The sequence below is a fragment of the Pelobates fuscus genome, chromosome 3 (genome assembly GCF_036172605.1).
Source record: "Pelobates fuscus isolate aPelFus1 chromosome 3, aPelFus1.pri, whole genome shotgun sequence".
Taxonomy (NCBI): Eukaryota; Metazoa; Chordata; class Amphibia; order Anura; family Pelobatidae; genus Pelobates; species Pelobates fuscus.
Window position 1 is genome coordinate 288,278,295 of NC_086319.1, and position 12,371 is coordinate 288,290,665.

Below are 12,371 nucleotides of genomic sequence, written 5' to 3' on the forward strand. Positions count from 1 at the left end.
TTTAAGTGTGAATTTTCATGGAGGGTTTTGATGCTTCCGTGTCCCACTTTGGAGCACTTGAGCAGGCTACATATTACAACTACACTATAAAGGCATACCATTTCTTAAAGAAGACATCCCAGGGCAATTCAAAAGGCATTTTTTGAACCTTAGCGTGGGATCATTTTTCCGCTAGCTTGTACCAAGTGTAGTGGTAATACGCATTTTTTCTGCCTTTTTGACACACAAAATTTCTGCCTTTTTGACACACAAAGTGAGTTTGCGCAGTATATTTTTCAAACCTTATGTGTACTACGACTGTATAATATTTCATATGTTGCTCAACTATGTCGGCTGAGTACAGCAATACCCCCGTATGTACCTTTGCCAGGTATATGTGGACATTGAAGGGGCACATTTGAGACACAGCCATTCCAATTGTTTTCAAACTTTGAATTTTTACGCTGTGTCCATGTCCCATTTTAGAGTATTTTACAAGGCTATATAATCCAATTACCCCATAAAGGCATACCATTTCTTAAAGAAGACATCCCAGGGCAATTCAAAAGGCATATTTTGAACCTTAGCGTGGGATATTTTTTCCGCTAGCTTGTACCTAGTGTAGTGGTAAAAAGCATTTTTTCTGCCTTTTTGACACACAAAGTGAGTTTGCGCAGTATATTTTGCAAACCTTATGTGTACTACGACTGTATAATACTTAATATGTTGCTCAGCTATGTCGGCTGAGTACAGCAATATCCCCGTATGTACCTTTGCCAGGTATATGTGGACATTGAAGGGGCACATTTGAGACACAGCCATTCCAGTTTTTTTTCAAACTTTGAATTTTTACGCTGTGTCCATGTCCCATTTTAGAGTATTTTACAAGGCTATATAATCCAATTACTCCATAAAGGCATACCATTTCTTAAAGAAGACATCCCAGGGTAATTCAAAAGGCATATTTTGAACCTTAGCGTGGGATCATTTTTCCGCTAGCTTGTACCAAGTGTAGTTGTAATGAGCATTTTGTATGTATTTTTTACTTTGTAAATCTTTTTTTACTTTGTAAAACTTTTTTTACTTTGTAAAACCCGTTTTTAAACTTTTTTTTACTTATTAAATGTTTTACATTTTCTTAACCTTTTTTACACTTTTACATTTTTTTCTAAACTTTTCTTTTACCGTTAACCCCTAACTAGCAGTAAGCAGCACTAACAGTAAATTCCCCATTTTCCCATAACTCCCACCCACCCCAGCTAGCAAAATATATAATTATAAAATATTTAAATGAATTAATTAAATAAATTGAACCCCTGAGGGTTAAAAAAATAAATAAAAGTTAATCCTCAGGGGTTAAAAAAAATTAGATCACAGTATAATACTGCGATCTGTATGTTGATCACTGTAGGCAGTGATCAACTGGCAGGGGGTTAATTTTTATTTAGACTGGGTAAAAGGGGGTGGTATTTTTTTTTTTTTACTTAAACGTTACTAAAACAGTTAAAAATAATTATTTTTTTACCTTTTTAAAGCTTATTTTAAAAATAAAATAATGTTAACCCCTAGTTAGCCTAACACCTAATTCCCCAATTCCCCACTAACTTCCACCCATCCCAGCTAGCTAAATATATAATTTTTAAATATTTAAATTAATTAATACAATAAATTTAACCCCTGAGGGTTAAAAAAAATTATAATTAACCCTCAGGGTTTAAAAAAAAAAAACAGATGACATTAAAATGTATACCCTGCCAATTGATCACTGTAGTCAGTGATCAATTGGCAGGGAAGGGGTTAATTTTATTAAAACAGGGGAAAGGGGGGGTGGGATTTAACTGTAATTTTTTTTTTTTTTACACTAGGGGGCAAGATCATTGAAGATCCGTCTCCCTGCACTTCACACAGAACCCGGAAGTGCAGGGAGGGGGAAGGTGAGTATTTGGAGCACATGTGCTCGCTCTGACATGCTGTCAGAGCGAGCACCGGTGCTGGGGCAGCCCGATCGGGTGCTCCCGGTCTGCCTCTAATACAGAGGCAGACCGGAGCACCGTTAACCCCGCGATCGCCGCGATTGCAGCGATCTGGGGTTAACTTTAGTAAATTACGGAAATTTTCCGTCAACGGTCCTTAACTGAAGGACAAGGTTGACGGAAAATTTCCGTCACCGGTCGGGAAGGGGTTAAAGGAACACTATAGGGTCAGGAACACAAACCTGTATTCCTGACCCTATAGTGTTAAAACCACCCTTTACGTGGCTTGCACCTTCCCCCCTCGCGCCCACCCCCCCACCTTAGAAAGGGTTAAAACGTACTTTATTTCCAGCTCTCTGTGGGTCTGCAGGTGCTGGCCCTGCCCCAATCTGTCTCTTTGGCTGACTATCAAAATTGATGATTTCAGCCAATCCAATGGTTTCCCACAGGGAGGATCTCCTAGGAGGTGGGTTGAGGCAAAACACCACCCTGGCCAATCAGTATATCCTCAAACAATGCAGGAGGAAAGTTCAGCGTCTCTGTGCAGAGCGTGGAGACGCTGAACATCTGCCCCAGGAAGCATCTCCAGTGTGATGCAATCTGAGGAGTGGCCACTGGAGGTGTCCCTAGGCTTAAATGTAAACACTGCCTTTCCTATGAAACGTTAAAAACAATAGCACTTTAAAAACAATTTCTTGCCCTCATAAAAAAAAGTCTGAAACTTAAAATATTCTGAATGCACAGTAAACGTATCCCCTAAATAAATAAGGACTAAGATTGAACCCTTCCTGTTATAAATTGACCTTAAAAATTAACTTTCAGTGGACTTAAGCATTACCATAGGACTTAAAAGGACACTGTAGTCATCAACAGAACTTTAGCTTAATGAACCCTTTTTGGTGAATAGATTATGCCTCTGAAATCTTACTGTACAATCATCTGCTATTCAAGAGTTAGAATACTTTTGATTTCAAATTTCTTATCATCTGCTAGAGCTTGCAGGAGCTTTATGTGTTCGATTAAAGTTCAATTAACAGAGCAGGGAATACAAACTTCTAAAGTAAGTAAAATCTGAAACCTTTATTTAATGAAAGCTGTGTGAGTCACATCCAGGGCAGCTAGGGCTGCATAAACAGAAACAAAAGTGATTTAACTCCTAAATACCAGAGAACTGAGCAGTGAGACTGCAGGGGCACAATCTATACATCAAAACTGCCTCATTAAGCTAAACTGTTTTGGCGCCTATTAGTATTAAGTTCTAAATCTAAGGAACAACTTTTGTTGTTTTAGATTTGGATACTCTTGGAAACATTCACTATCTGTTGATCACCATTTTCCTTTTATACTGAAATCCTTGTATTTCTACTTTTTATTAATATTGATGTTGTACAGGAACTATCAACCCGGCCTTCTTTCCCGATTTTTAATTACATTTCCTTTCTTTATTTCAAATTTCTTTTCTTTTTTTTCCCCTTATTTTTCCTTTAATTAAATTTTGTTTTATTTTTAATTTTATATTTATTTTTATTAAATTTATATTTATATGTGATTTTTGAAAATTTGTATTTTAAATCATACATTTTATTTTTACTTATCATTCTTTCACTTCTTACAATTGAATTTCTTATTTTCTTATATCTAAATAATCTTTCCTTTTTTGGTTTTATCTCCCCCTGCCCCCCCCCCCCCCCCTTTTGTAGTTCTATTTAGTTTTATATTATATTATTTTTAAGTTCTTATTTTGCTCCTTTTTTTTCTCCCAGGTTGGCTGGGTGGACAAATTTAAACAGAACAAATTATAATTTGTAAGTGTATGTGAAAATGTGTGTGTGAGAGAGAGAGAGAGTTGCAGTATCAGTGTGTATCAGTGAGTATGTGCGTATTGCAGTATCAGTGAGTGTGTATGTTTGTGTCAGTGAGTGTGTGTGTGTCTGTCTGTCAATGCGTGCGTGTGTGTGTGTGTCTGTCAGTGAGTGTGTTTGTGTATGTTTAGGTGAACTGCTCCAATTATATTGTAAATGTGTTTCTACTCACCTTTTTCCCCATGCCATGCTTTTTTCGCAGCGGCTGGCTCCACCTGCATGACTGAGTTAATCAATTTTGACGATCTCAGCCAATCCATTGCCTCTCCCTTGTAGGAAAGCATTGGGAGCCTATTGTGCCTGTGTGGCAAAACACCATGCTGCACAAATCAACTTCTCCTCATCGAGGTGCTTTGAAGCAATGCACCCCTATCGAGAGCATTGAGTGCCTCCATACAGAGCATGGAGATGCTGAACATAGGTGCTTCACACATTGCCTTTTGTCTGAAAAGACAGTGTTTTTATTGGAAAGTGTGCACGGACAGGCTATAGACTTCAGAACAACTACATTAAGCAGTAGTTGTTCTGGTGACTATAGTGTCCATTTAAGAATTGTATTTTTGATGTTCAAAAACCTGGCTCCTAGAATCCAAGCAAATGTGTACACTATGCCTCCAAGAGAAGAAAGCCTTAGCGCTTTCACTACTTGTCCTGTAAATAAAATTCAGTGAGATAACCCAATTTTCCCACTGAATAATGCAACACTTCAGGAATTATGAAAGTCATTAATAAATGTTTTATATTATTTATTATCTCACTGCCTGATCTGATATCAGGATAGAATTTATGTAGTGGGCAAATATCAATGTTCTGTTTCGTAATTCATGAAATGTCTCTGCCTTAGTGTTGTGCCTTTTTAGTGATACAATGTGGAACAAGGTTGCTACATGTAATACTGTAAAAAATGTAAAAACAAAACTGTATAAAATCATGCCGTAAAAATAATTAAAGCTTTAACCCCTTAAGGACCAAACTTCTGGAATAAAAGGGAATCATGACATGTCACACATGTCATGTGTCCTTAAGGGGTTAAAGAATATAGAACCCCAAAAAAGGAAAAAAAATGATTAAGATGGGTGCAGTCAGGTGAATGATGAAATTATTGAAATTCTCAATATTATCTTAAAAATACCTATCTGCTCAATATCCTGCAAAATATAGTACTACTAGAGAAAGAGTGTCATACAGGTTTCAGACAGGATAAGAGTTTACAATTGTTGATGAGGCAAATAAGCCCGGGACAACATATAAGTGAATCTTCAAAGGCATGACTGTGCATCGCTGTGTATGACTTAGACTAGGAAATGTACAAAAATAAACCTGAACTGTTGACAGTGTTTAAAATGATGCAGTTAAATAATAGTATTGTTCAATAAATAATTTTATCTTAAATAGTTCAAAGTTTTTTTGTTTGGTGTAGGGATGATGAGACAGAAAATGACGAAGATGAGGGAAGTAGAGAGGAGGATGAGACTGAAATGGAGACATCAGAAAGGTACATTTTATTGCAGGCATCCAACTCCAATGATTTTTGTCAATATTACCTTTTATCACTTTTTAGTCATGTAAATTGCTTGAATTGTGAGAGATCATGATTTGTAACATATGGGTTAAATGATTACTAATACTAATTTTCACTGTGTTTTATAGTTTATAATGCCCTATTGGACATTATAAATAATGTGCAGCCTATTTTACACAATTAACCCTTATTAACTAATATAAAACTTGAATTTAGCGCTAGGATATGTCTTTTCAAGCTTCCACTAGACTCATGCTGCATCACTCACAGTGCATTTGCGTGCTCTGAGCCAGCATGGGAGTGGAGGGAGAGGGGTTGGCAAGGGAGGTAAGGAGGAGGATTTAAAAAAATAATTTTTTTACCAAAAAGGAGAGCTGAGCTTTCAGTGCCAGGAGGGATGGAGGGAGTGTACAAAGGAAGGGAGGGCAGACTCAAGCTTCCTCTTAAGATGCGCTTCCAGTGCTGCCTGCAAGTGTAGAAGCTCACTATGTCTGTTACCAGTGCAAAGACAGGCATCATTTGTGCACAGAATTTACATTAGGCAACCCAAGTCATTTGTACCGGGGGTGCAACTTTTCCCCAGCACAAAAGTGCAAATATCCCTGGATTGAAATGCTATGGAAGAAAATAAATATACAGTATACCCGAGGTTTCTTCTACAAGGCAGTCTTTTTTTACTTGAAACAAGGAAGTGGAGACAACGTTTCGGTTCCTCTCTAAGCCTTTATCAAGCGAAGTCAGAGAGGATCCGAAACATTGTCTCCACTTCCTTGTTTCAAATAAAAAAGACTGTATTTTAGAAGCTACCTCAGGTGTGCCTGGCTATATATTTTCTTCCATTTGATGTCTTTAGGGATTGGCCCTCCCTTTCTGGAGCACCCTGCAGGAAGTATTCCCCATTTTTTAGTGTGTGCGTTACACTCGTGTTTTTTTTTTTTTGTTTGTTTTGTTTTTTTTAAAAACTGTACTTCAATTAAAACTCTGGACATACAGAGTCCTACCTAAAAGCAGAAGTAGTCATTGTGATTTGGCTAATCCTTTACGGTCTCTGCCATGTGCAAGTATGTCACTTGTTCTCTAGCCCTTCCTCTAGAATTCTCAGTTCCTGGAGTAACATGAATTCATTGAAGCTCTGACTGAAGTTAGTCAAGTTGATGCTGCATTCCCTATTGAGTGACACCTTGTCTCCCTGCCAAATAAGGTTGGCAATATTCTCATAGTGGGCTTTTTAGAAAAATATAATAGAACAATATATCTTAATTTTTTTTCTTCAGTTAATGAGTTTATATCAGGCAGTTTACTTGTTTAAATTATGAGCAATGCATTTGGTTAATACTGGTTGTTGCCCTGAATGCCTGTGTGAACAGTCAACATTATGTTCACAGTGTATTGAGGAATGTTTTAAAGGAACATCCAGTAATACTTATGGTGCCAAGAGTGTTCAATATAACTAGTCAAACAGATTGCTAAACTGGGGTCTGCTTGGAGCCAATCATCTCCTCAACAAGAAACTTAAACTGGGCTTAGTTCAATGAGCTGGCCCTGCACTGCAGAGTTTAGCTGCTGCGCGGAGCTAACTGAAGCTCCATGCAGGACCTGCAGGCTCTTAGTGGAGGAACACTGTCACCAAATGAAGCCCAGGTAAATTGTCAAACCTTTAGCTAGCAGTTTCAATACTTACATTGGGAAGGTGGTGCCAGGACATGTTGTAAGGTATTCAGAGTTGGGCTTGGAATGTTCCTTTAAGCACACATGCAAATTAGCTACTAGTGCTCCTATCGGTGTGTACATACATATTTGATGCATTTCAAAATAAGAACAGTAGCAGTAGGTTTCAATAGCAAGCAAATTAAGCTGTAATTCTAGTATACAAAAGGAGCTTCATATACTACTCACATTTTTTTCCATGAAGAAGTTGGCAGGAGTGCTCATGATATGCAAAGAGCTTTAACGAGAAAATGTCATTTACATACCTACCAACCCACCCATCACCAGCAATGCTGATAATGAATGGATCCACCCAGAAGAAGAAGCATGTCTGTCTACTGAAAGGGGCATAAGAGCCTGCCTGGCCGGTCCCTTACTGACAGGATCATGCCTGTAGCGCTGCTGAAGCTCTCTCCGGATGGTGGATTGCACATCTGATGATGCGCTTGGGCTGTGCTACCAAGTGACATTTCCTTGGTGTCACCAGATGTGGGATACCAGGGACCTAAAGTGGGACAGGACAGTCTTGCCAAATGTGGGACTGTTGGAAGGCATGCATTTCCAAGAATTTGTGTTATGTTTCTTATCCCCTCTATTTTACATACATGAGATTGTAAGGTATGAAAAATAGAATTAAATGTAGCTATCCCTACCATTGTATTTAGTTCAATCCTAAACTGAAAGCTTCCAATCAAACTCTCTGTCAACCATTGTTATAAGTTCTACGCTTTTCTGTTATTGAACATATTATGTAAAGGTGTGGACATTTATTGACATTTTGCAGACAGTTTTGTGCTTTTTTGGTGTCATTTATTTTGCAACCTGTCAAATGTGGGTGTATGCCAACACAATGGATTTCAATCTTTTCAATATCTTTTCCACTGGAAAAGTGCTCGGTTTCACATTCCTTCTATTTTGTCTCTTTCAATTTGGGTGACATCTGAAACAGATACTCCTGCGTAAATTGATTTATTTTGAGTGCATTCCAAATTTAAGTTCAAAATAGCCGAACTGTAAAAATTTTGTAAATCTGTTATGCTTTCCATTCAGCTACTCTGGCTTTAAATTCACATTGAAGTATGTTTTTAGTAAATAACACAGGTCACAGGCTAAATTCAGTCAGTGCACACAAGTGTAAGAGTGAAGATCCTAGGCACCTTTTTAGCTAGAAATGATCATTTGAAATTATGTATGTGTATCCTTTATGGCAGCATGTAAGCTGTGGCACCATATATACTTTGGTATCTAACTATCGCCCGATATCATTGCTCCAAGTATTGTCAAAAATCTTGGAAAAATGCATCCGCACGCAACTATGTGAATATTATCAATGATTAAATTATCTGATCCATGATCAATCAGGCTTTTGTCCAAATTACTCAACTTCGACTGCCCTCTTAAAAGTTTGCAATGACATCCAAATTGGCATGGAACAAGGAGACTTAACTGGAGCTATTTTCCTTGATTTTGCCAGGGCCTTTGACACAGTAGACCATGGCATTATTTTGCTGAAACTTAAAAACTCAGGCATTGATGATCGTCCGCTTACCTGGTTTCGATCATATGTTTCAGACCGATTGCAATATATGGCCATTTCTGATAGAGCTTCCCTCCCTCTTCAAGTCACATGTGTTGTTCCCCAAAGCTCCATACATATCCCCCTACTATTCACATTATTTATAAATGATCTGCCTAACATCTGCAAATCCTCAAATGTACACATGTATGCAGACGACACCGTAAGCTGCGCTAGATAACCCAAGCTACTGCAGCTTGAGACTGTGCTCCAAAACCAATTCACAGAGGTAGAAAAATGGATAGCGGATAACAAACTTCTTAAACACTGACAAAACTGTTACAATGATCTTTGGAACTGTACCTAAATTACATAAACTACAAAATCAACAACTGTGGATCAGAACAAATTCTAGACCCCAATCTATCCTTTGGCCTTCATGTTAAAAAACATCTCTTCAAAACTTTACCCAAAACTAGGTGCCATGTACAGAAACAAATTCTGCTTAAGCCCTACAATAAGAAAACAGTGCAACAAATGCTAATGCCGGTCATTGATTATGGGGATGTAGTGTATGCACCCGCACCACAAACCCACCTTAATAAAAAACGTAATAAGTTGTATAATTAATTCTGCCGCTTTGTACTAGAATGAAATTACTTTACCCACCACTGTGACATGTTAAAAGAGCTAAACTGGCTATCGCTGGAAACCCGACACACTCTTCATCTTTCCAGCCTTGTGCATAAGAGCATTTCTGGGAAGCTCCCAACCTACCTGAGCAGAATGCTCTCCCCAGCTGTTCCCACCACCTATAACCTCTGATCCAGTACTAGCACGATATTTAGCATACCGCAATACAAAAATAAAGTGGCTCGATCCTCCTATTCCTACAGAGCACCGCAATTATGGAATAACTTCAGGGACACAGTCAAATCTTCATTCAATCTTAAAAAAAGATCTTAAGAGATCTATGGCAATATACCTCAGCAGAGAATGCACCTGTCATGGTTGAATATATTTATTACCTGTTATATATATATATATATATATATATATATATATATATATATATATATATATATTATATTGTATCCTATTGTAACAATGCAATGTTTTGTGGACCCTGGACATACTTGAAAACAAGAGAAATCTCAATGAATCTATCCTGGTAAAATATTTTTGAAATTATATATATATATATATATATATATATTATAGGTAGAGCTAGAAATCATAAGATTTTTATCTATGAAGCGAGACACGTATACACAATGTCACAGCATTCAAGTAAATTGATACCTGCTTGTCTCTAAGTTTAGACACTACTTGCTTTGTAGCTGTTTTTATTGAAAAGAATCACTGTATATGAGTAAGGTTCCCTAACTGTTATATCTTTTTTTTTCTAGTTTACAGACTTAGAAGCCAGAAGCTCCTTGTCATGTATGACCCTTCAACTTCATTGTTTTAAATGGGTTATATGTTCCCTAGTTATTGTTTAGATTACGTTATACTTGCTTCTTTCTTATCATTTTTGTTCCCCATAATCCATTTTAAGTTATTAATATATGTATTGAATACAAATACAATATTTATATGATTACCAATGTTAAACTGCGCATTAAAGATCAGATTGTGTGTTGATAAATTTAAGGTTATGTGCAAACTGATGTTTCATGAATACTTGACAATTTAAGTAAAATTTATTGAGATGGCAATACAATACAATAAAGGAGCAGAATGAAAAACGTCACAAACAAAGCTGCTTGATGTGCTTCATTTGATTGTAGAGTATATCCCATCTGCTTCAATGCTGCACACTTCAGGTATCTGAATGCATTTACCTTGCCAACTTTGTGCTAGTTGATTCTCAGTCTGTGTATCAATTGATTCAAACAATCAAAAGGAATGCCAGTCTATTCTTCTTTTGATTTTGCATTAATCTATTAGAAAGTAAAAGTTTTATTGGGTCTACAGAACAGCAATTTAATGCATGAAAATGTGATCGTTAATGGCTCAAATTTGTTAACCTCTTCAATTTAAACATGTGATATGAAGAACTCTGCTAATGTGCAATAATCTGTGAGCTTTTATATGGAATTAGTAGTCAAGATGGAAGTTAAATAGCATTTTTTTTAAATATAGAATTGTTAAACTCGTAAGCTTCATTTAGTTTGACAACAAATGCCAGCCACAAAATTAAAATAGCACATTTATTGAATCTTAGTGATACTGTTTCCTAAAATCAGAAGACTACATATATTAAATGTCTAATAACTGGTATTTAATTTAAAAACAAACAAAAACTTTTTAGTGTATTTTACATGCCCCTACATTTAAATCATAGACTGTGATATGTATTGCATTAGTACATTGTAATTTAGAATTAATGTAATTGGTGATTAGATTAAGGGCTCAATAAAATTAGCCCATAATTGAATAGATAAGAAGTTATATTGAGATCAACGATTCTGCATTAAGGTATTGTCCAGATTTATTAATTGACGTAGAAATCCTCGGTTGGGAATGATTCCTCTGCGGTCTTTTACTGTAGTAATGGCTTCTACCAAATTCATGTGTTGATGTATCATAAGATATGCAAGAACTAAAGTTGCAGATCTGCTTACTCCCACAGCACAGTGGACCAAAATCTTACCTATAAAACAAAACAAAATCACTGTTAACCTAGCATTTTCCTCATTACATTTGGCAATGAACTTCAGCTCAATATGTAAACCTACAAAAGTGTTTACTACAAAGCCAAAAGACTTGTGGGGAATTGTACTGTGTCCCATTTTTAGTTCTCTGGTTATCTTGTCCCAAATTCCCTCATATTGAATGGAGTAATTTAAACATTACTCACTTTAGCATTCAAAGTGGATTTGTTGTTCACTATTCTGTGGATGATAACGACCACTTGAAGTTTTAATGCGCAACACATTCCCACCTTATTTGATTGCTATTTCCTGTCCTAATGTGTTTTATACTCCACCTCATATAGACAGTAAGCTCGTTTGAGCAGGGTCCTCTTCAACCTATCGTTCCTGTAAGTTTTCTTGTAATTTTCCTATTTATAGTTAATACTCCCTCTCATAATATTGTAAAGCGCTACGGAATCTGTTGGCGCTATCTAAATGGCAATAATAAATAAATAAATAACAATCATTTGTTCCTTAGCAGGTTTGAAAATTAGGTAAATTCAACCTCAGATGAACAACAACACACATTATTACACAGTGTCATGATTTATTTAATAAAATACATTTTAAGACCTGCTACAAAACAGATGATTGTTATTATGCCTTGATAATTAAAGTCATAGAATTCAAAGAGGATGTACTTTCTTTTTCCAATAAAGGTAGTTACTTTAGATTTAGATCTAAGCATCTGCTGAGGGCTCAGTGTGCCTCTGTTTGTTCTCACTATGTCATGATGGAAGACACATAGTAACACAAAACGGCAAGCCTTGTGAGGTGTTCCCATTATGCAGTGGTTGGTACCTACCAAAAGTGGTGCAAGGAAGGACAACTGGTAAAACCAGGTCATGGGTGCACAAGGCTCTTTGATGCATGTGGGGAGCAAAGGCTAGGCCGTCTGGTCTGATCTCACAGAAGAGCTACTGTAGCTCACATTGATGAAAAACGTAATGCTGGCCATAATAAAAAGTTGTGAGAATACATAGTGCATCTAAGGCAAAGAAAAGGTTTGTTTACAGTAAGAGCAATAAGGATATGGAATTCTCTGCCTGAAGAGGTGGTTTCAGAGTCTATACAGATGTTTAAACTGCAATTGGATAAATACTTGCAAAAACA

The 12,371-nt window shown here is 36.7% G+C and overlaps 2 protein-coding genes across 2 annotated transcripts in view; one reads left to right on the forward strand and one right to left on the reverse strand.

The window, feature by feature from the left end:
• The window catches only part of LOC134601781 (disintegrin and metalloproteinase domain-containing protein 9-like), a 170,181-nt gene extending 159,876 nt beyond the window's left edge, over window positions 1-10,305 (forward strand). The window contains exons 15-16 of the mRNA XM_063446282.1: window positions 5,235-5,309; window positions 9,969-10,305. Coding sequence (XP_063302352.1) covers window positions 5,235-5,309; window positions 9,969-9,981 — 88 coding nt within the window. The 3' untranslated portion in view covers window positions 9,982-10,305. The remainder of the gene's footprint in view (window positions 1-5,234; window positions 5,310-9,968) is intronic.
• An 11-nt stretch (window positions 10,306-10,316) lies between these two features.
• The window catches only part of DUSP26 (dual specificity phosphatase 26), a 54,998-nt gene continuing 52,943 nt past the window's right edge, over window positions 10,317-12,371 (reverse strand). Inside the window, exon 5 of the mRNA XM_063448677.1 lies at window positions 10,317-11,215. Within this exon, the coding sequence (XP_063304747.1) occupies window positions 11,022-11,215 (194 nt within the window). The 3' untranslated portion in view covers window positions 10,317-11,021. The remainder of the gene's footprint in view (window positions 11,216-12,371) is intronic.